This window comes from Dromaius novaehollandiae, chromosome 11 (assembly GCF_036370855.1).
Source record: "Dromaius novaehollandiae isolate bDroNov1 chromosome 11, bDroNov1.hap1, whole genome shotgun sequence".
Classification (NCBI taxonomy): domain Eukaryota; kingdom Metazoa; phylum Chordata; class Aves; order Casuariiformes; family Dromaiidae; genus Dromaius; species Dromaius novaehollandiae.
Genome location: NC_088108.1, coordinates 10,108,964 through 10,133,605, shown reverse-complemented (window position 1 = coordinate 10,133,605; position 24,642 = coordinate 10,108,964). Strand labels below are relative to the sequence as shown.

Sequence of the window (24,642 nt, the reverse complement as noted above, 5' to 3'; positions counted from 1 at the left end):
ACACACACACCCCTCAAGAAAAAATGAATCACTCCAGCGCAAGAAAGACTGAATTATTTAAACGATGAAAAAAGTACCTGGAAAGCAACACCCAAGAGCGGAGTTAGGAAACATTTGAATTTCTTGGCCAATGACTGGTATTTTCTTTTCTCTTCCTTCCTTTTTTCCATTACATGCAAGATACCAGTTGAAAGGCATAAAACAGTATGAACTAGAAGATAACCAGGATATTAGCCAAAATCTGTCAAATCAGAGTTATGTCATCAAATTCTGGATCTTAACATTATATACCTGATCATATCTTTTTTTATATACACACACACACACACACACATATATATATATATGTACACACACACACTTTTTTTTTCTTTTTTTTTTTTTTTTTAACTCAGTCTGAGACAGAAATCATTACACTGAGGGAATCAGCTGCTACAAAGTCCAGCTACTAAACCCAGGGTAAATTCCTTCAGCTGCTTTCCTTTACAGACACCAGCTGAGGTTTTTGAAAAAATCATTTGCAAACTACAAATTGCCAGAACCAAGTAGGTTTCTACAGTTATCCTTTATTCCTTTTACATCCATTTTTATCTTCTTGCTTAACCCAGACTCCAGCTGGGCTGGGGAAGACAGAAATGGCTCCTCCAGCAGATAACTTTGTATAGCAATAATATAGTTGTAGCCAGAATGATCTCAGTATTCAAGGATTTTAGGGACCTCTAGTTTCTTACTAGATTGACACCATCTGAGAAAGCAGATAGTTTGGCTACCATGACTACTATTTTTATCACTCATGCTATCTCCTGTTCATGGCTTTGCTACCTTCTAGTGATCCACATTTTCTTTTATGTATTTGCTCATTATTTTACTAGGGAAAAAAATGAGAGCGCCTTTGCCAGGGGCTTCATTTGCATCTGACGATTCCATTTAATACCCTTGGGGGTAAAAGCCAACAGATGAAAATTTCTAATTCATGATGGCAAGGGAAGACATTAACACCATTAGCATCAAAAAGAAATGACCAAGTGTCAGGACCACTTTCACAGCTCCATTGCTGCCCTTTCAGGCCAGTTGGGGCTCCCAGAATCAGGTCACCCAGTGGTGCAGACTAGTTAGCATTTCCGATGCTGCTGTCAGACACCACACAGCGACTGCATCAGTCATGCTGTTGGCTCCAGTCAGCGGAAATTTAAAGCACTAACAAACCAAAAGACGCACGATGCATTCTTTATCCTTAAAAGCTCTTCAAGCAAAAACAGAAATTCTGTCTTTAAATCTTTCAATTTAAAAACTACAGCACTGGAATAAAATGAGTGAGATGGGGAGAAGAGGTATTTCTCAGTACTGTCCTTCTCACTATCATGGCACAGGAAAATCAAAGTGGGTTCCTAGCATTCTCAGGCTTAACTAGATAAATCACTGGGAAAGCATGGAGTTTCACGATACTCCTCAGAGATCAGTCCCATAAGTTTGGCTGGATCCTGATCTCCTCCTCCATCTCATTTTGAAAAGCCTCCCCACTAACAAGGACCGGCTCCAGGCTGGCAGCCTCACTGACCCCACAGTTCCTAAGACTTTACTTCGACCTTTTTAGTTCTTTCTAAATATTTGCTCTTCTTTGCTTTTATCTATTAGCCTAAACAATAAACTTCCACAAATAGTACAGCCAGACAGCATTCAAAACAGGTCAACTGGAGGACCTCTGAAGAACAGGCACCAACAAGAAAGTAACTAGCAACAAGGCAAAATTATGTGGATTTTGCAAGCTTCATCTTGCAGGGCACTGACTGCCCAGCTCTACAAGATGTGCGCTCTGCAGCTCAGAGAAGCCAGGTCTAGGAGCTACCAGCAGCCCAACTGCTTCTGAGCAGCCCGGGGTCTTCCTGCCGACCTGTCCACGGCAGTACAACCCACAGCGGCCAGCACTCAGTCTTTTAACTCGAGTGGTGGAGGTTCTTGTTTTGGAAAAAGAGAAAGCTGGAAGTTTTAACCATGTCAGTGGCCAACCACGGCTATTTCAAAGCACAGAAAACACACAGGAAATAACAGTTTTAACTGCTGAGGGTTTTTTTTTGTTTATTAAGAGGCTAGAACAGTATTTTTCTGCCTTTTTTTTTTTATGCACTTGCTGTGGCCAGAAAAGGCATGTTTGGGCTTTAAAGAGAAATACAATTATGAATAGTCCTTCCCCACTCCCCAAAATGATTGAAATCTATTTCATGACAGAATCCACAAAAAGGTGGGTCAAAGAAAACGCACTAAAAAAAGTTTTACTTAGCAACAATGTTTTCCTTTCCAACCATATTCCACACTTTTGTCTTGGGCAATCTTAGACTCTTCAGTCTATTAATAGCTTAATGCATAATAAATAATGCATTATTCAAAAGGAGTTTGTACTTTCACATTTGCTACAATACTTGCAAGCTACTGCCACTGCCTTCCGCATGATTGCAAGTGACATGCCCAAAGTCTTTGCAAGGAAAAATAAATCTGCCCATTCAAAACAGATACTGTCTATGCCCAGTTGAATGCACCTTTCTTTCCTGCGACCAAAGAAAAAAGAAACATTACGTTCAAAATGTACTTTAAAGTGGGAGAGAGCACATAAAAAAGGATGAGGTGTCCTACTCAATTCGGGTCACACCATTTCCAAAAGGGCGTAGCAGAATTATAAAAGATTCAAAGGCGAGCAATAAAAATGATTAAAGTTATGCCCTGTCTTCCCTATCAGTAGAGATTGAAGACGTTGGCACTGCTTAGATCAGAGAAGGAAAACCAGAGGAAGAAACGACATGAAAATAAAGAAAAGAATACGATAAAAGGTAAATTGAAGTCTCCCATTCAGTCTCTTTCATAATATAAGAACAAGGATAAGTTCAATGATATCAGAAGGCTGCAAAAATGGCACAAGGCATCGCCTGTCTGTGGGACTCCAGAGCTCACGGTATCATCAAGGTCAAGAGATCAGGCAGACTAAAGAAGCCAGGCGACTTATGCCTAAACAGATCCCAGCGCACCTTTGGGTTAATGTGCTGATTTAACTAAATGAAACTCCTTTCTCAGCCTTTTGTAAGAGAAATTCCCCAGACTCTAATTTTGATAATATCAAGAATACTTCATTTTCACTTAAATCATGTGGCCAAAACACTTCAAGTTTTATTCAATCATAAATCACAATACAACAAAACATTCCGACTTTAGTGACTTCGGTAATTCCAAGACAAAACATCTGCATCTCATACTGAACATTTAAGTAATGTCTTTGTGGTCTAAATTGGAAGGAAAACAAATTTATAAATATTGGAATTTCCTTCAGAAGCAGAACTCTCAGTTTCAGCTAGCATCTTTCTAAAAATACTGGAAATGCCAACACAATATTATTGTCAAGTCAATAATATGTCTTTAGTATGAAAACAAGCCAGACTGCCAAGAACAGGCTGAAACGGTATCGAGCATGAATTAACTGCAGACAGACAGGAGAACAAAGAGCTTCACACCGAGGGCACTGCTTTGGCAATGAACCTCTGTTACGAAGCTAATGAGGCCGCCGTGAGATAGCGGCCGCTCGTTCATCTCCTCAGTGAACACCACAACAGCTCACGGCACAAGCCAATTTGGGAGAAAACCCTTCCTACACCCAACTCCTCTTAGTTTACTGGGGAACAGGGAAGCTGAAGGTCCGCGTAGCCAGGAGGACGGTGGCCCAGGACAGCTCTCATCCCGTGCCCACAACTACGTAGGCAGTGCCTTGGCCAGGCTCCCTCCTGTGGGGCCAGGAACCACGTCCTGCCCCACAGCAAGGCTCCCTACGCTGCCCCCCATCACCATGGGGCAGCGCGAGAAACCAGAGGCAGGCAAAGGCGTCAAGAGCCCACAGCAGCACAGAGCTGGAAAGCTCCTGAAGGAGAGAGAAGACGGATACACGGCAGCAAAGAGGAAGAGAAAGTCGATCCCTGGGCTATGAGAGCAGGAAACCTCTGAGGTATCACTTTACATCTGTGTTACTGTTTTCTTGTTGCTATGGGAATATACCAAAAAAGGTTACCATTTTGTATTCAAAGAGCCATGTAAAGTCTAGGTGTGAACAATATGGGTTGTTTGCAGCCTGTAATTTTCTCTTCCAAGTGGTGATAAATGGTACGGTGCGGGAGGGGGGAGGGTATTAACCATCTTGTCTTCTCTATTCACATGTTAAAATTAGCTAACCTTCTACCTGCTCTGGAGAACATCCAAGAAAATCTACAGCAAGAGCTAATCTAATGGCAAGAACCACCTCATCAGGGTTAAACAGATCTTTCATCTATATAATTAAAATTAACATACTAACTGGAATACTCATTATAGAGCTGATGTTATCTTGCTTTTCACGATAAGGTGATCTACGAAATTTATTCCATCATATTTACCTTGAGTGTCAAGAGCCAGGACTTTAAAACACTTTAGAGGAAATAGCTTTGAAAATTTTATTAGAGAGGGCAGGGCCAGCTTAGAGAGCAATCCTACCCTAGCTAAAAACCACTGCCTGGGTTCTCCTAGGCACGATCTGCAATGGAAGTAAAGGGAGGTAAACACGGAAATTTTATTTTTTTTAGTTGCATCAACATAGAACAGGAGAAGAAAATGCACATTATATAATAGACTGTGTTTTATTCATGTGAAGACTCGTCATTTCAACCTGAAAGTAAATACGATTCTCAGATGTAGTCAAGCAATCACTGGCAGAAACAAGAAGCAGTCGAAGAATGGGCCTAATTTTTAGCTTCAGAAAATTATTTGATTGCACTCAGCAACATTCAAACATTACCAACACTATTTTTATATTTCAGTAAGTTGTTTGATGTTTACCTGATGTTTTAAATCATGCAGAAGTAAGTGAGCACACCTAGCTAGTGACTGCACTGCTCTTCACATATCTGAAAAATTTAACCCCCTTGATATTCTCAGACCTGAACTCTGTACGGTTCAGTAACTGCACCATCAATCCCTGCTTGGAGAGTGTCTTCTAACAGTTTATTTACAGCAAAGACATAATAGACAAAATAATACATAAAAGCAAGAAAATGTTAATCACCAGTCTCTGAACTATTTTCAGTGGACTGGGACTAAATGTTCGAATCTCAAGCTCTGCATCAGTCAGAGAGAGTCTCCTGGAGCTGAGGCAGAGCTGTACAGAAAGGCTCCAACAGCTAAGTTTCCCCAGGGAAGACTTAGGAAGTTTGTTACTGAAGAGTTACAAATTTGGAATTATTTTTCCCAAACTGGAAGAGCCGTTACAGTAACCGGTTCTCCTAGAAATCCTGTCAGGATTCAACTGTTGTCAAAGAGAATCAGTGTTCAGGCTGGACTGGGTACGGAGAGGGAGTTACCTACTGCCCTCCCAGTGCCAGCAATCTTACTGAGGTCGCACAGAAACCAGTGGGAAAAGTCCACCTGACCTCAAAAATTTCTGAATCAGTCCCCTCAGTGCCTTTAACAACACCCCAGAGATGCAGTTTATATTGAGAATTGTTACACAAAAGTAAATACATAAACCCATAAAGTAGGCATATAAATATACTGAAGGGATGCTAAAGGGAAAGGCTATTTCCCTGTGAACTCAGAAAAAGGAGGACTCTTGGAAAAAAAAGTCCACTTGAAAAAAATATATATTTTGATCCAATTCCGTAATCTCTTAGTAAAGATCACTAAATACTGTTTGAGGTGAGTGAAAGAGGGGAAAACATGTGTCCCAGATGTAGGCTGATGCTGCTTGAAGGAGCTGGAGGTATTTGATGCAGCACCAAAATGTGCAGCAGGAGTTAGAAATGGCTGATTAAAATTCAGATGCTGTAACCAGAGCGCGTGACACGTAGACTTACATAATTCATAAACAGAAAGCTACATTAAATACCATTAACGAGCCTGCTTCTGCAGAAGCCAAGACACGCAGAGCGGTGCCGGCATGTCCCCAGCCCTCGCAGCAAGCCCTGCCTTTCCCTCTCAGCCCCGGTAACGTGTCTCCAGCGCAGGTGACACACGGCATCGCTGCAAACTTCGCTGGACTGCGTCAGCGGCACGAGGAGGAGGGGGGCTGGCGGCACAGCGACCAGGAGACTTTGGTCAGAGGATGCCACGGACAATTAAGCCTCGCAGGGTGCCCGGGACGTCGAGGGTGGCTACGAGCTAATCCTTCGCGTCTCAAGGCAGGATTCCCACCTGCAGAAACAGCGCCGCTTCCGAAGGCTCGACACGCTCCAGAAGGCAGGGGCAGCTCAGCGCGGGGACAGTCGCTGCTGCGCACACCTCCGCCTCAGCCGCGCGAGTCGCCCCTTGCCCGGTGATCCGTATTGCCAGACATTTATTTGGGGATTCACTGGCTGGGGGGGACGAAGACAAGACACTACGTCTGCGTCAATACTGCCATAAGCAAAAAACAGGCCAAGCTCTCTGTCGCAGTGAGTGACTCACCTGCCCTGAGGTCAACGAAACTACATCAGCAGGAAATTTTGTCCCATTACAAGGATCTCGGCAAATAATGCATATTGAATCATTTACCTAATTAATCTTTATTTTTCACCATGAATACTAAATAGGGTTCAAATTCCTCTCTTACTTTTATTTGCACATAACCACTGAATAATCCTGGCGCTTTATCTGACTCTCCCCCAGTCTGCTGCGAGGTCTCCACAGACTGATGGAGGATTTCTGACAGGCCTCAAGGTCACGTGGCACATTTCCGTCCACCAGAAATACACGATTTGGAAAGGGAAAACTGTTTCTCACAATTATGCTGGACACTTGCTGGACAGTCAGTGCCATCATTAAAAAAAAAGAAAATCTGCCAGTGACCCGATTGAGCACTCAGGAAAAAACTGAACGCTACAAATTCCATAACAGAAAGCAAAACAGATCATCTACCACTGCTCCTCCATTGTTTACATTAACAAAGTTGGCAGTGGAAATAACCCCTTTTGGTTTTCCCTCTCTTAAAATAAATGCAGGATTTTTTTATGGAAATGAATAATTGAATAACTCAGTGATTTATAGATATTATATATTTAATATATTCTCTATGGCTTTTTTTTCAATCAAAAGAGTCTGTAGAGTGGATCTCCCTGCCATGCCAAGGCTCATCTTTTGTCCAACATACCTGCTCCCAACCACCGTGTCGTTACAGTCACTGTTTTGAGGGTGCCATTTCCGTGCTCCCTGCGTGGCCTCCTGTTCAAAATCTGGGGAGGTGGCTCTCCTCACTTACCCAGACATCTGTTGTTGTTCAATCCCTCGTGCCACCACACATCAGAATTTAACATTTGGATTGAGTTAATGTTTAGAAGCCCAGGCACGGCTGACGCCGTTCTGCCAGATACTGCACAAATCAGAAAGACCGTCCCCATCCCAGCCATATAGACAAGATACAGGAAACAACACACGACACAGTCGAGCAAGGAACAGGCAGCAACCGAAACGGGACAGGGCGAGCCTTAGCCTCAGAGGCGCGCTCCACCACGCCGGGAGTTTGACCAAGGCGCCGCTGCTTAACCAAGCGGCCGGGTGGCCGGGTCTGCAGCACCCGCAGCGACCAGGCTCCCCTCCCGCAGGGCCAGCGGCTTGGGAGGGGGCTTCAGGTCGTCCTCAATGAAAAGGTGCAAGAAAAACATAAGCTGTGCTGAATCGAGAAGTGAAAAACATCTGGCCATAATTTCTGGCTGCCAGTTATCCACAAAAGCATTGCAAGAGATGGTGTTAAATGCTTCTCAAAACACTCATGTCACTACCAAAAACCACTTGGAGTCGAGCATGTGGTCACAAGTGTGTATTATCTGTCATCCACTCATTTTCACATCACCCTGTGCTACACAATACTGCAAGCACTTCTGTTTCAGCACAACGGCCCTTTCCTCGCGAATTATCCTGCCTCCGCTGTGGCCGAAGCACTATGAGCTGCAGGATTTCAGCAAACATTTTGCCTTCTAAAAAAAGCACAGCCCTTCTCCCCCTTTCGTTATAACACCATTTTGTTGACTGGAGGAAAACAAAAGGATTAACAGCTCTCACGCTTCCAATTAAATGCTTTGGCCCTCTCTACCTTGCTTTTTAATCAGTGGCTCAGGGGCCTATTCCTTGTATACATTAGCGAATTTAATATTAGCTCGTAATGAACCAGTTTCTGACGGCCAGGAATAAAAGCAGTGCAGAATAGAGGAAATTACTACAGAAACATAATTTGACTTTCAAATTGCAGGCAAGAATAATGACAGTGGCACACCAGTTTATTTATTTCTGTGTGTTTTACCTATTTTCACTAATTATTACATAACCCACTGCTAAGCGTTACAGGACCTACTGTTTCTAAAGTACAAAGGAGATCAGTCTGCCACAGTCAAACATCTTATTTCAAGATGTTGCAGTTATTGCTTTTAGGTCCAGAAGCCCTGCTTCCCACCTCCTCCTTACTGACCCAAGAGTTCATCCATCGCAAGTGTCATGTCCAACATTAAAGACAAATCCCACAAGTAATAGCAAGTATGTTCAATGACAACTAACATATATATTTTTCTTTCAGCACCAGGCACCAACCCCCATGATGCTTTCTTGCTTCACCACTTTCGGGACCTTTGACGGCTGTCATCAGGATTGACACAGGAACTCCAGCACTCCCCGTCACCAGGAGGCTGGCTTAGCAGAGCATGCAGTCCCGCACTCTTTTGAACAGGAAGAATTGTTCAGGGTTAAGGAACAGATGTCCCAGAGTAACCTTCATCAGCAATCAAGGCATTTCAGTCATTCTGGGCACTTACTCATTCAAGAAGTGTGGAGGAAGACAAAATAATCAAGAACAAATTTACTTTGTCTTTTTTTTTTTCCTGATTTTATTCAGGCAGACAGGAATCCCAGCAACACTACATCAGACATATCTTACACTGCTTTTTTAGTTGACATTAACCAATATTTCAGGAGGTAACATTTCACTAATTAAAAGAAAATCAGATACAACCTATTATAGTCAGCTTACAGTAATAGCACCCTTCAGATTTTGGCAGTAATGAAGATAAAGCAATAATGCACTCACAAATAATTGTTCCCCACAACTCTGAATCGCTTGGATAGCTATTAGCCTTAAGCACAATCAAGGCTCATTAGGACTCTCCAAATAATAAGTTAGAACAAAAGAGATAAAGACTCCTCATACACAAACTCACACAGTTTGTTCAAATCACTGAAGTACTTGAAACAGTAAAGATGTTACAAACATTATAGGTTTAAATTATTTAAGCCATTTTCAAGACAGGAGCCAAAAGGAAGCTCTCAAATTCTGTTCATGCTGTGTCCTGATGCACCTCTTCTGTAACCTCTCCTATTTCCACAGCCTTTGCTCCCAGTTTTGCTCTTTACTTCTCCAACATAGCTATTATTCTTTCAGTGCCCTCTCAAGAGAGGAAGCAACTGAGAAAGACAGAAATGAAATAGGTCTCAGGCAGCTCCAGAAAAAAGGATGAAGGAAACAGGTGAAGGAGGCATGAACAAGAAGCTCACTCGGGCTGTATGAAGGTGAGAAAATCTCTCATCATTCCTCCTCTTCCTTTTGAAAAAGCAGCATATCCAAGGAGGTAGACAGATATATTCTCAGTGGCAGAGCAGCAACGTTAGTGTTGCTAATGGGACAAAACCTTTCGGTGCGCAGCAGAAGCCCAAAGCAAACAGTAGGATCATTAAACTGATTATTCCCTGCAGCACAGCGCTAAAGATTGAGTACTGCAGGATACAACAATTGTTGGAAGCAAATTAAAGAGGTAAAGTGAGTGTCCAGCTTCATGAAGTCAGACTGCAGTCATTAACTCCCAGGACCTAGCAGAGATCATACCAGTGCGCAGCTCTCTACGAGCCTCCAGGAAATAGGGAATAATCTTCCCAGGGGAATCAACCATAATCCCAGGAACAACATCTAAGGGAGATCGTCCTGTAATCTGCACAATTTGCCTACATCCCGCCTTAGGAAGTTGCTACCTTTATTCTCTATTAGATGGACAGAATGAACCTCAGATTGACTAACTCCTTCCATTGGGGATGAGGAAAATTAAAGACCTTGGCTGTCCCACAGGGACTGAACAGAAGAGAAACTCTGAATGGTACAAAAAGAACAAGTTGGGGAAAGTACCCCTGATGCAAAATCTGATCCAGCTGCTGCACCTAACAACTCATTCACATGTATTTTCAGCCAGGTCTAGCAAAAACAAAGGCAGGAAAGGTCTAGCTCACCTAGGCACAAAAGTTTATAGCAGAGAACATCACAACCGTGTGAAAAATTCATTACCAAAATCAGAATGATTCCTGGGGGCTGCATGAAATCAGAACGGTTGAGCAAAGAACAACAGCAATATTGTGGTCTGAAAGCCAGGAGACCTGGATTTCACTCCCAGCTCTACTGTGGTCTTCCTAATGTGATCGTGAGCAAAAAACCTGACCTATCTGGGCCTTTGGCTCTCGACCCTCCTTTCCCTACTTGAATTGTAAGTACCACAGCAGGGCTTCTCTCTGCTTGCCCAGCGGGATCTCGATCTCAGTCAGGGTATTTGTGCTTTAATGTAATAAAAACAATTAATGATGGACTAATGCCAGGATTTTAATAAATTGGTCAACCAGAGCATGAGAAAAATCAAACCTTCCCTTCGAGAGAGCACAGGTCCCTCAGGCAGCAGGGAAGAGGATTCGTGTGAAGGGGCTCACACAGAGAGACAGCTCCAGAACAAATACTGTGATTAAGATTCTCCAAATCTGGTCTTGGTAAAAATTGATAAAAATGTCAGATACACATGTCAAAACACATGAAAAATTGCTGCACAGAAATCCACACTGGTTAATCTGCCAGAGCAAACAAAACTACCTGGAGTCATATCAGATAACGATATAGATAAAACACTCTGAACAATAAAAACAGTAATACAAAATGTTTGGCTTATGAACAAAAAGCCTACTTGGGTTGTGAGCACAGCAGTAGTCAAAACTATACAGCCACATGCTGCACCAGTCCTGCTCAGGATGCCCAACTTGTTCCCTGTCACGTTTCAGGGAAGGGCTGCAAAGAATTTTCTCCTATAGCAAACTTACATTTTGATCACTCAACATTAGACTGCTGGAACAGAGAAGATAAATTGCAAAAGCACAGTAATCAGACTGATGTGACTAAAGCTATTCCAGAACCCTCTTTTCTCCTGTGAATGTGGTAATGAAAAAACATTGACTGATGAATCTTTGGGGATCCCTCCTTCAGGAAGGTGGAAGTGATTGCCATCAACAGCAGCCCTCAATCGAAGACAGAGGCAAAACAGTGCCACCCTGACGGTCTCCTCTGTCAACAGAAGGTGAAGCCAACAGCGGCAATTGCCGGGCCACTGCTTTATTCTCCTCCATGTCAGACCACTGGATGTAAGCAATTTTTATTTCTAATTTATGGGGTGAGACCCAGGTGACCTCTCTGTCTGCTATTACCCTGAAGTAAGGAAAGACAGATGGGTGTAAATAACAACAAAACTGACCTTCTGCATGGCTAAAATTCAGGGGATTACAAAGACTGACATGAGACAGTGCTGCTGAACATGTGAAATGAGTATAGTTGGAAGACTGTCATTTACCGTATTACTCCAAAAATGTGTACACAAGCTACCTTTCCGGAAATACATCTGACTATGTACAGGAGTATTTTACAGCAACCACTACTTTTAGTGTTGCTTTAAATTCCCATTTCCCCCAACTTTTGCAGACAAGGATCCTCAGGGGTTACTACTATTCAAGCAAAAACAAACGAACAAAAACTGACACATTTCTCTGTCCAGCAAAGGGTGAAATCTTACTGACTTCATTGAAAGCCAGAATGTCATCCCAAACTTTCTATTTTTGTAAAACAAACAGGAAATTAAAAGTAGGTTTTTATCAGGGACAACCTCTGCAAAACCCCCTCTCCTTGTAGGGAAATCTCACTGTGCCTTTCAATGGAGAGGAAAACTAAAAAGGTCATATAAACAAAATAAACATGCGTCCCTATGGAGGAGTACAGAGGAGATCATCTTGTACTTCTTTCTATCTGAGAGACAGTAAAATTGTGGTAAACTTGAAGAGTCAAGTCTGTTGTATTCTTCCTTGCTAAAGGCTATGTTCCATGCTTATCCTTGATTATCTCCTTTGCACAACCTTATGGGGCAGAAATAGGGCAAAACAATACATCTGCTGCATTTAGTTTAAATCTATTTAGACACAGTACTTGTGTTTTTAATGAATCCATGAGCTGAGTACATTTTGATATACTGGTCATCACAAATATTACTAGTGGTTATAAAGAGGGTAGGGAAGTGTTAGGTTGTTAAAGGAGATATACAACATGATAATGTGACATTTGACCAACACCAAAAAGAAGCTGCCTCCCATCATATATCAAAGTGGAACACACCACTCAACGTACAGATGTACTCAATGTAAAGGTCCTTGCTATTTACTTGGTTGCAATAGTAATTCTGAGTCAAATAGTCTCCCTATTACTAATAAAAAAAGAAACAGTAAAGATCTTTAACTCCCACAGATCATTTTGTGCCTGTGCTGATACATCTGTAGTGTAAGCCTCTGATACACTAAAAATCAATGTTCTGACTGCTGAAGCACAGGCTTGAGCTGAAACATTTTAGTCATCGTATTATAATTAGCTTGATGCAAACAGTCACTTCCTAACAGCAGAACCCATTTCCCTCAGAAAAGAATAAACTAAATTCCTACAGCAATTTGGTCTTTAATTAAAATCAGCTATCAAGATGTGTCTTAACTAGGACATTGTTCCCATATTACACATGACTACACACCCTGTATTGTATCGGAGGTCAAGCGTAGGGTAGTCATCCAGAATGTCCCACTGCACGGATGCACTTCCAAAAAGTCACTGGAAACAGTGTAATTTTACCACTGACATGACTGGAGCCAGAAGCCATATTCTCCTCTAATCCAGCTGCAGCAGTGGCATAACCACATCAAGCTCTCTCCAGTTCGGGGCAATTTGCACCGGGGTGAAAAGTAGTTTGGATACTTTGCTCCTGATGTTAATCAAATCTGTCCCCAAATTAAGTTCTTCCAGAGCCTTAAAACCAACAGAAGCCTTTCCAACTCCTTAGAAACAAATAAGTGACATGAAAACGACTGCTGGAAGCGAACAAGCCTTCCTCCAGCCCAGGCCCTGCACCGGGTGGTGGCAGGTGACCCGGGCGAAACTGACTAGAAACAGAATTGAAACTGACCAGCCTAACTCGGCCTCTGAGCCTACGAAACACAGCTCCAGTCAGTCACCCCAGTGAGCAAAAAGTAAATTTAAAGCCAGACTTGGAAAGCCATTCAGGTGCCTAATTCCCATTGATTTCATTGGGAAATAGACTCATTGAGAAATCAGTGGGAGTTAGAGACCCATATAGCTCTTAAAGCCAGGATTTGAAAAATTTTTCAATGTACTATGCTGTTAGAAAATTAAGTCAGAAAATTAAGTAAGTAATGTTTTGGGGTTTTTAGCCTGACATAGTCAGTATCTTTAAGAAGAATACATTTTCTATTTAGAGACATCTATAGGCTGATAAAAACAGCATTCTAGGTCTCAGGAAAGTGATCTATTTCACACGCAATTAAAAATTTAGCCTCAAGATTTTGTTTGTTTGTAAGAAATAATAATCTGTCTTTCAGGACTGTTTTGCCACTCAGTTTCCTTATTTTACAATGTATCATCTTATTTGTATAAACTCTTTCAAAAAGAAAATATCTTAGGTGCTAAAAAAGTAAGTGCAGTTTTGTGTATGAGAACAGAAACTTTGCAGATTTTTAAAACGGTTATGTAATAATGTCTCCATCCACTCTAATACTGGAGCAGGTGTGGCATGTACAGGCAAAATAAACTTTAATGAAATACATAAGAAAAAAGGCAGGGTAGGAGAGAAAAGAACTATTTTACAGCTACTTCTGTCACAAAGAAGAAAGTTGATTATCACTCTTTGATAATGAAGAAGAAAGCTGTTTAATGCTTCTAAAGCTAGGTAGGTATATAATTTCCCTTTAAGTTCTTTGACTTTCCCTCAGGAGCCTTCCTTTCGCAAGGTTATATGAATAGACAGTGAGCAATTGGGTTTCTGGCTCTTTTCAAAGCTCTTATTAGGATATCTAAACTCCCTCAAAAGTCCTCAAAGTAGACATCATATGACAAATCTTACTAATCATCAGTGTTTCCTTGTAAAGCGGAAATAGTCTACCTGAAAAACCATTTCTTTCCCATCTCAGCTCAAGGACCCACATCATCAGGAGAGCTTAGACCCCAGCTGCTATTTCCTACCAGTCGCACTGTTCTGAGAATCAACGTCACAGGTCAAAACAGAGGCAAAATAAGGGGGTTTTCCCCCGATGAGTCCATTCAGTTTGCTGTAAAGTTAAAACAACAGCTCTGCACATGCATCAAATGAAGACTAGCCAGTCCCCATCTTACTGAATATTGATTTTCACAGCAATCACTTTACATTTGAACTAGGCTTTTTTCTTTTCTTTTTCCAAGTTTTCAGATTTACAGTGGCCCTTACTCTCAGTAAGCTATTAGCTGCCAGTTTACCAATGACAGCTGAGTATTTATTCCATTTTTCCTACTGATTCAACCAGATAGCCACTATTTTCTGCTGAGTTATCAACATGCTGTAGTCTGCATTTACAATGTTAAGTTTTATAACAACAAAAACATTCACAATAGGATACCTTCTTCAGAATACTTTAAAACAGTTCATATGTACACACGTGGCCTATATGTATGTCCATATTACAGAGAACGGCAATCATAGTACAGGCACACACAACGCAGCAGAGACAAGAATCAACCTCGGCCATCACCAGCCTGCATGCAAACATGCCTTTTCTAGGGTTACATTTTCCTTTCTGAACAAGCGGGTTTTAAAAGCAAGTGAAGTAAGAAAGAGCTGAGAGAGGGACAGCTGATTAGGAAATGAGAAAAAATGGTCAATATAAGCAACGAACAAGCGGGGGCAGACTTGAAGAAGGAAGTATTGTCTAAGAAGGTATGCACGTCTAGCAGAGCGCACTTGACTTCCTACGGATGTTCAAAACCCCGCAGGCAGGCTGAGAACATGACCATCCTCAGTTGCACCGGGACATTTACAAACACGTTGTCCACAGTGAGACTGCTACAGAGCTGCTCACAGGAATGAGGATACGTATACGTAAAGACTGAAAATAATGTGCTTCAATCAGCACAACAGCAGGATCCGTGGTTCTTTTTTTAATTTCAAATCCCCATTCTCTCCTATTTTAGAGGCAATTAATAAATGTTGTGCAAAACAAATTCCTTCTTCCCCCTGAAATCCAAGCCCTGCACAGTCCAGCTGTGCTTGTGAGTGATCCTTCCCCTAACAATATACCAAAGCCCTGACACACAGGTTTTGTTCCACAGCTCATGGCTTTTTATCTTCCCAGGAACTCCTTGCCAGGTTTCAGTGCTGTAGAACAACTGCTAATCTTTAGTGACCTTCTACCTCAATGGCCCTCTACTCCTGGGATTAAAATTGATTTTTTTCCTTCTTAGTATACAGAAATCTCATGTGCTGTCCTTGCTTTCCTATTAGACAATGTAAAGTTGCACCCGGGGCAGAATATGTGAAATCAGGCTTTTGTGTAGCCCTGAAACCAGCAGTCTCAGCAGTAAGCAATGAAGCCCCGGTCTGCTCTTAAGCATCTTTCCTCGCTTGGACCGGCAGTCTCCTGCTTCCGAGCAGAGCCAAAGCATCTCTTCTTAGCAACAAGGGATTTTTTACTGTCTCATTAAAATAATGGTTTTTGCTTTGTTGTAAGATAGTTAGCTCTATAAATCAATAGTCTTCTCCAAGCAGCAATTACAATGCAAGAAAGATGGCTATTAGTGATAAGGAAAGGCATTCAAGTAGTAGCTGTTCTTCTGAAGACAGTTTGTCACAATTTCAAGCATAGGTAACACTGGTTTTGCTTGCCCTGTTGGAAGGTCACATTTGCACGGAGAAGGAATGCACCTCAGCGCTCTGCTCCACAATGATGTGAAGGCTTTAGGAGCAGAGCCGTGAAGCAAGCAGCGCTCGTGAGAGAAATGTGGCATGGGGAATTGGGCATGTAGATTAAGCTGAACTGCAAAGGTTGGTCAGTCTGCCAAAGTCATTCTGTTTCCTGCAGACCAGCACCAATGTTATGATAGCCGTATACTGGTCTGTACTGGGGAAAAGTTAGCTCTTACATGATACCCATGTTTTGCGCACTCAATGAGAAAGAATGCACCCTGGACCGTGGCCTTGGCTGTTAATATCCGGAGATGGGCAAAGAAGACTCAAAATACAAACAGCACTCATAATTTAGGTTTGTTTTTTTTTTTTTAACAAAAAATTGACAAATCATCTCTTATGTTTTAAAAGTGCTAATTCATGTCTGGAGGGCTCATATTTCAGCTAGAAGCAAAAATGAAATATGGTGGGAGCTAAAAAAATCTTTTCAACTGTTAATGAAAAGTAAATTGAAAGCAAGATAAACTAAACAAATTTTAGCACAGTAAAGCAGAAGGGATTAAGGGGGATTCTACCTGTGCCCAAGTGACCATGACATTTCTAAGCCTGGGTAAGTTTCAAACAGAGACAATTTCTCTTCTGTGTGTTGTTCACATTTACCAGGTCATCAACACAAGCACTGCTCTACAGTTCCTGCATCACATCTGCTAATTTATGCTTGATCTTAAACATGTCTTTAAAAGAGACATCTCATCTCAGTTTGGAGATTCTGGCTTTTGGAGCACTGCTCTTCTTTAGATACTGCTGTAACAGTAATTATCCCAACAGCTTTCCCCACAGATGTTTCAGTATCCTTAGAGCAGCCACCATCAGAAGAGAACGTAGGACCCATTCTTGGGTTTTGCCAGCCATCAACAAATTGCGTAGGAGCTCTACTGGAGAGCAGGACTTCAGGTACAAAATTCTCATCATTTTTCAGATGTTCAAAAAAGCTTGCCTTGAACGAACTCTAACGTGGTCAAATTCCCCTTCCCTCCGAATTTACAGATTTCCAACAGGTCCTTTACAAATGACAGAATTACCTCTGTGAAGAAAATAATCAGAAAAGAACAGAATAATATCTAGCACTGCATGTTATGGTCCTCAGTGGTAAGATATAATTTTGTTCCTTTATCAGAGCAACTGAAGTTAAAGTCTGTTTTAATGACGAATACCAAACAGGAACCATTTTTGAAAAAATAAGCCAATTTCAATATTGTGCTTTTCCTTTTGACAAAAAGAAATGAGCAGCATTCAAATTATTTTTCTTGATTGCTTGTTTTGTTCCAAATTTAATATAAAACCCTTCCTTGCATTTGGCAATTCACTTCCACAGTGACTTGTTCTGCTTTTACAACTCCATTAAGGTCATGACTATCTCCGCTTCACTCACAAAACGATCTCTTCTCTGCTCCCCTCGGCTAAAATGTCACTCCAGTGGGGCTGACCTTCAAAGCTTTCAGCTTTAAAAGAACTCGCAAAAAGCAGCAGTTTCATTTCCCGTTTCATTCCTATTGACTGAGTAAATGTAGCATCTGGGCGCAGGCCTCTCGGATCCATTACCTGCCTTCACAAACACTGAACTCTCACTCGAGAGATCAAAGCCCTGTAGTCTGTTACAGTCATATATGTGTCATCTACACGCGTTCACCCACTACACCATATCTTTTCTTTCCTCACCCATGCCCACAAGGAGCTCAGGGGCTCATTTACCTTCGGGCAGGTCCGCTGCAACTAAATGAATGAAGAGACAGAAGCACAAGACAATATATCACCAGACCTTTTTAACCTCTTCGCCTGATATCGCTGAGGCTCTTTCCCAAGCTTAGCACTTATCTGAAAATAAGGACCGCTCCGACTGCAACCTGCAGAGGCAGGTAATGATTTCAGACGCACTGAGCGTGTCGGTGTTCCCCCACGGGCCCCGGGTCCGGTCCGTTCGTAAGATGAGAGCCGGGAGGAGGGTTTGCACCTGGCGCTGGAGCCACACAGACTGGACCTCATTCACGGCTTCGACAGGGCTCGGCTTCGTGCTCAGCCCAACAATCGCCCAGACAGATGCCTCTACGATTCTGTAATTAGCGCAGTCATAGGAGAACCAGCATACGAGAACAAAGACTTCATTATTAACTCTAATTAGCTTTAAGCTAAAGGGAATTTAACATAATTTTCTCCTCCAATATGGATGTCAAAGGGGAAAAAAAGCTTTTTGTAACCATTCACCTAGTTTCAAGATAAGACAATTACGTAAATAGCCATGTTTGCAGGAAAAAGCAGGCCTCTAAGATCAGAAGACATCTAAAGCTATTTTTAAGTTTACTGGTAAACACTTCATCAAATGGTTTACATTAGTTTAGCTTTCTTTTTGAACAGTCTTATGACAGGCTTCAACATCTACTGGAGTACCTCTCAGAAGCTCCCAACTATTTTCCCTAACAAGAGGTGGTAGCAGATACTTCAAAAAAAGCTACACTCGTGTTTCTTCCTTCCTGATATTTTTGGGGTTCCACACTTCATGGCTGTTTTTGTGCTAGTTGGGTTTACTGTTACAGGGTCCAAAAACATGAATGTGCCCATGTGCCCATGCTTGAGCTTACAGTGCATGAAGCAACGAGGAGGACCCTAAGTGTGGCACAAGAAGCAAGTTCTCTACCCCAGGCCCTCCAAGACTGGTCACACCATGATTCAGCTGAAACATCTAGACTGTCATACAAGGCAGGCAGAGATACTATACTTCTGCTTTTCAGAAAGTCTCAGTACATTCTACGTTCTCAAGCACTTTGATGACTTTGAGGGAAAAATGATAGGCTATATAAGAAAAAAAAAATCTAAGGGAAGGTTACAGTACTGATCAGATTTTAGTAATTATTTGGGCAGATACTACAAGCTAACTTATCTTCAATAAGCTGAACAGACTCAGCTAATTGAATTTTTAACTGTATATTTCCATGATTGATTTTTAGGCCACGTACGTCACAAGTATGCACGTAGTGAGATTGCATCACCCTTGTTTTTCCAGCAAAAAAGGGAAAAGAACAGTTTTTCTAGCAGACCTACATATTTAGAATACTCAATATTAAGCATTACTTTTAAATGCATTTTCTTTTCAGAAAATTCTGATATTCCTTCAGGAAAAACAGAATGGACTACTCAAACAGCCTACCAATGTGGGAACACCACAGATTTTCATTGTTGCTTCATATAAATTTTTATATTTGAAAGCAACATATGGACATGTATAAGAATATATAGCTTTCTAAATACCAAATATTTCACCCATGAAAATGGTGAAAACCCTATTTTCTAGACCAAGGCTTTGAAAAGTGACTTGACTCATTTAAGAGCAATTTGACTTTCAGAGCCTGGTTGCTCCACAGACTCCAAAAACTGGCTCCTTTGAATTATCCTATGCTCAGCACCAACAGAATGAAGCATCTCCCAAAAATATAGTTACAGATTGCTTCAAAATATACTGTTCTGGCCTGAGATTATGCTTCCATTTATCACTGTTATTTTATTTACTTTATTCTGTTTGTGACTCGTGAAAAACTGCTGGCTCGAATATTCTCTGGTCCCCAGCATGGCGAATTACAGTAAGACTACATATAATCAAGGACGACATGATGAGGTTTGCTGAGTTCCATAACATCAATAATCTCTTTTCATAATGTAGAATTCACATCATTATGACACAGAAAAATTCCCCAGCCATGAGCTGCTCAAGATTTCAGATAGCGTTTAAATCACAGATTCCCTCACCGAACACTTCTGCATACAAACAGCACAAGGATTAGTGTAATCTCGGATGCTTGCAGATATGCTCATTTCCTTGTTGTCAGCAACTTAAGCAAGCAAAGCTGTGCAATACAAACCAAGGCCAGCTTTTCAAAACGCCCCCAGATTTTAAGTGTCCAATTTGAAATCATTTCATTTTCTTAAGTACTGTGTATACTTTCAACCTGGTAAAGTCAAAAGGAGCTTTGAAATTCTGAGCCACAGCATTTGTGTGAGCTTTCCCTGCCCCTTCATCTCACCTTTATCCGTACACTTTGTAACGGGACTTCTGCTTTTCTTTTAAGGCACATAAAAGTCTTTGCAAAGTCTCCAGCAAAAGCAGCTTTATCCAAACCAAGCCTATTTTGAGCAACTCACTCTGGGTTTTTGGTTTTTTTTTCCCGCTCTCCTTCTTCCTCCCAGTGCTTTTCTTGATAAAGAGTCAAATTAAAGTTCATTCAAGCAAAGATGCGGCAGAGATGGCTGCTAGCCTCAGGCCAGCTTCCACTCTTGAGATTTACAAGGCAGCCACTTGGAGCTGATTATACACTTTCAACAACACATTTTTGACTTGACATTGGGTCACATAAGAGTTTAAATTTAGGCTTGCTGTATTACAGCACAAGCGACATCTGCCTGCCACGGACCCACAGCTGCTCCGGCCAGCGGCTCCAGCCGCCTTCCCCTCTTCCCGAGCGCTTGCACATCACCTGCACTCTGCACCTTTGTCCCCACCGCCAGGCACATCTCTCTCAGATCCATGCCACCTGTGTAATACATTGCAATTAAAACTCCCCTGCGTAAAAGAAAAGCACACTGTGTTATAAATACAATATATTAATTAATACTATCACCTTATGTTTCCTCCCAGCAGACCACACTATTTTTAAACCCTCTATAGTTATGATTATAGCTCAGCTAACAACAGCACATAAATATTACACACTCGGCACTTCCCCCTACGGCAGACTTACCGGGTACCCTCTTTACTAATGCAGAAGCCCATCAGAAACCCAACCGTTCGGATGCTGAACCATTACCAAAGCATAAGCGCTCCACCCTTGTGGTGAGCTATTTCTTCCAATTTCTACAGACAGCTCAAACGCTAATCAGCCCCCATTTGCCCCCCAGAGCAGACGCCAGCCTCTACCAACCTGCCCTCCTCCTCGTGGCTCCTTCCACAGCACCTGGGCAGGGAAATCCGGCCCGGAGCCCGGCCCTCCCGTGTCCCAGCCCCGGGCTGGAGCAGCACCAGGCTTCCCGGCAGCTCTTGGCCAATACAGCAGGCAGGCGGGTATGCAGTACCACTGGTTATATACCCTATTTTATCTCTGGCTCCTCTGGCTACTCTTTAGAGGCTGTAGCAACACCTGTGATTGTATTAATCAATATTCATTATTTTCTATTAAACTGGAGTGTAATCATCTGGCCAAGTTCGCTCCTGGTACGAGCAGACACCGCTTCAGAGAATTCAGTGCTGGCTACATCCATTGATTGAATTTGGCGTAGCATGTCTGATCCCGCTTGAATTACATCAGACCTCTTTCTTCTTAAAAAGGTCTGCCAAAATAACTGTTGCATGCTTACTTTTGGTTTTTTGTGTGTTTTTTTTTTTTTTTTTTTGTATTTTCTTGTTTTAAAGCATGCATATAGTCAAGAAAGATCTGAAAAAACTGTGGGCCCAAAACCCAAAACAATTATGGAGGATTGTTCACTGTTTCTGTTTTCATCGTGGTAGCTGACTACTCATTTTTTACCATCAATTATATTTTACAAACAAGCTGTTTATAAACAAGCTAAGTAAAGCATTAAATTTAAGGGTAGTTTTGAAAGAGATGTATCTTCTTGATTTAAACCAACCTGAAATTCAATAGAAAAATACAGTCTTTGACATTGTGTCAATTAAATTGTGTTAAAGCTAAAAAACAAACTGTTACTCCTGCACTCAGGTACCCGTTGAGTCAAAGTGTGCACGCGTTCAGGCCAGACCAGACAAAGGAGACGAGCGGCACAGAGACGCACGCCCCAAGCACCCGGCAGCCAAGTGCTGCTTGGAACCGAGGTCCCAACCTCAAACCTGGGTTAAGCTGAACCCAAAGGGAGCGTGGCCATGATCACCTAGAGGAGTTGTTCATAATCAGCTTAAATTACTGGCCATTTATCCTGCAGATATTTACTATACATAATCCCCAGTTCACTTGCATACGGAGCTCTAAGAAATATAACTCATTTAAAATCACATAGGTTGCCCAAGCCAGTTGAGATTTACTGTATTCTTTACTGAATAGCAGGACCAAGGGATTTGTCTCATCAGAAGTTACTAAATTTTTAACATTACTTTTGGTGACTCCATTAAACATGGTGGCATTTTAGTTTTTAAAATTCTTCAGGATTGCAGGCTGCCAGCCTGTTGTTCTCTTGTTAATTTTTTAGAGCACTAGCCCACAGCCTCACCGCTTTGCTTTACTGTATCGCAGTCCAAGACTTATGCACATTTAAGCGTGCAACATCCACCTCTAGATTCCTCCCTACTGATACCAACCTGCTACCTTGAAATCCCAATTTAAAGTCATTTGTGTTGAACAACAGGCACCACCTACAAGCACGGAGACTGGCAGCAGCCGGCCTGCTGGGCTCCTGCAGCACAGCACAGGACTATGTAGGAAATTACATGGCAGCACATCTTCGGATCAGCAGGCTCTACGTTCCTGGTCGTTTCGTTGCCAAAAGCCTGGTTTCAAGCCGAGCAGCGGCCGGCAGCGCGCAGGCAGGACGGGGCAGGCTCGGGCGGGCGGGCGCCTCCGAAAGGCAGCGGCAGGCCACAGCCGCAGCCGCTGCCCCACACCGACCTCCTGCTCGGCGGCGAGTCCGAGGCTGACGTGCACGCAGCCGCGAGGCCCCGCAACGAGCAGGGCTCGCTGTCGGGAAGCAAAGAGCTTGGTAAAAGAAGGGGTCTGGGGAAGTGTGTTAAGAGCAAGGAGCACAGATCAGAGGCGGGGGCCTTACCATGCCTCTGCCCGCTGCGGCCCCGGGATACCGCTCCAGCCGTGCTCTGCACCCCAGCCTGATGCCCACGCAGACCCTCTTTCCAGAGGGAGGGAACGACGCCTCGGACATGTCACTCACCCCCAAGCCATGGGGTGCCACGGGAACGCCTGCCTCTTCCCAACCGCACACTGCGCTTAACCACAGCTCCAGCCTCACTGGGCTAAACGCCACTGCCTCCACCACCAAACTGCACGGTGAGAACTGGGGGCTCCCAGTTTTCAATGTGTCACGTCCTGCAAAACCCACGCCAGCAGCACTTGATCATCTAACGATTACCAAGCCAGGTGATGGCTAAAGAGCCAAAAGCTGGCACTGCACTTTTGCAGTGTAACGTAACATATTCTACAAAATAAACTACCAAGAGCTAAGGCTGCTGTAATCCTGACACACACGGCACCCGTGTCGCACAGGTCAGCACACATCCTCGAAGCTAGCACGGCTCCCCCAGGCAACAGGAGTGTCGCTGTGAAGCCGCCCGTGTTCTCCTCAGGCCTGAGGAGGCAACTCGCCACCGCCACGCTCCACGCGCCGTACTGCAACGCAGCGATGCACCGGTAATGCCTGTGCAAGGGAGAGCAGGGTGAAAACTGAAGAACATTTTGAAATTTAAGCTTTGTCTTTAAGCTGTGATTATAGGAAATATATTAAAGATGAGTTTTCTGGAGGGACTGCAGCCTGGTCCTGAACTAGGCAATTTCTATTCTGGTAAACGGACCCAAGTCCCTCAAGCCCTACTGCGGAGGTCACCTGGGTACATGTCAGAGAGGACGGGCAACACGGCCGAACAGGCCAAAACCAGACGCGTCGCGCTGATCCTAACTCCAAGGAAAGCAGGGTTCACTGCTCCCCACCAGCTCCTGGTGGCATGCTCTGCTGCCCGAATCCCCACACCGACGCGAGGGGCACGAGCTCTGCCGTGGCCCCCTCGGCAGCTCTGCACACCTTGTCTGTGCTGCCGACAGTGTCCCCTTCCTGGGGGCATTTCTTCTTAGCCACTTTACACCTTACTCCAGCCACTCACCATTTTTTCTTTTAAAAAAATGGGACCGTTCTCCCCAAATGCCTAAAAGTCTAATAAAAAGCCTATTAAAACGCAGATGGCAGGGAAAGGGGCAGGAGCTGAAAGTTAACATGCTGATGAAAACGAGAGCACACCCTAACACCACAGCCAAACTCCCTCCGGTGAACCAGGACGCCAGCAAACACAGCAAGGATACAGTAACGCTGTTCGCATGGGCCAACACACGCAAACAGAAGGCAAGAACTGTAAATTTGCACAGATTACAAAAGATTCAGACAAAACCCAAATTTGTCTGGTTTATGTATCCAGAGACAAGTTGGACCTGAACCCTCTCTAACAAAATCTCCTGCATTCCAGCTTAGTGCATTAGTGTTACCTCATTTAAATAAAGAATTTAATTTTTTTTTAATTGAATTTAATCTGAATCTGAGCAAGGCAATCAGCCTGGTTACTCTTTGCTTTTATTTGCAATACCTGCAAGGAAGAGCTAAAACGGAAGACGTGCAATGGTCTGCGAGTGTCTAGCAGCATCTCCTGCCAAGTCCAGCTTCTGTAGACACAGGAGGCTAGATCCAGGTCCCCTTGGGAGCAGGGTCTCCATGCGGCCACCCCGGACATCGGTGCTGCACAGCGTTCCTGCCGCTCTGTGCGCTTGCGGCAGCTCCTGCTCCCAGCGGATCCCCAAACCCCAGCCGAGCCTGGACTCCGGCACTAGAGAGAGCAGCGGTTTTGCCGGGT

The 24,642-nt window shown here is 43.1% G+C and overlaps 1 protein-coding gene across 6 annotated transcripts in view; it reads right to left on the bottom strand.

Moving 5' to 3' along the window:
• Positions 1-24,642, bottom strand: part of IL1RAPL2 (interleukin 1 receptor accessory protein like 2) — a 401,853-nt gene that overhangs the window by 271,171 nt on the left and 106,040 nt on the right. Inside the window, exon 1 of one of the 6 annotated variants that reach the window (XM_026123132.2) lies at positions 20,546-20,627. The exons of the other annotated variants lie outside the window; for them this stretch is intronic. Within the exon in view, the coding sequence (XP_025978917.2) occupies positions 20,546-20,615 (70 nt within the window). The 5' untranslated portion in view covers positions 20,616-20,627. Of the gene's footprint in view, positions 1-20,545; positions 20,628-24,642 lie in introns of those variants that run through there. 6 annotated transcript variants of the gene reach the window in all.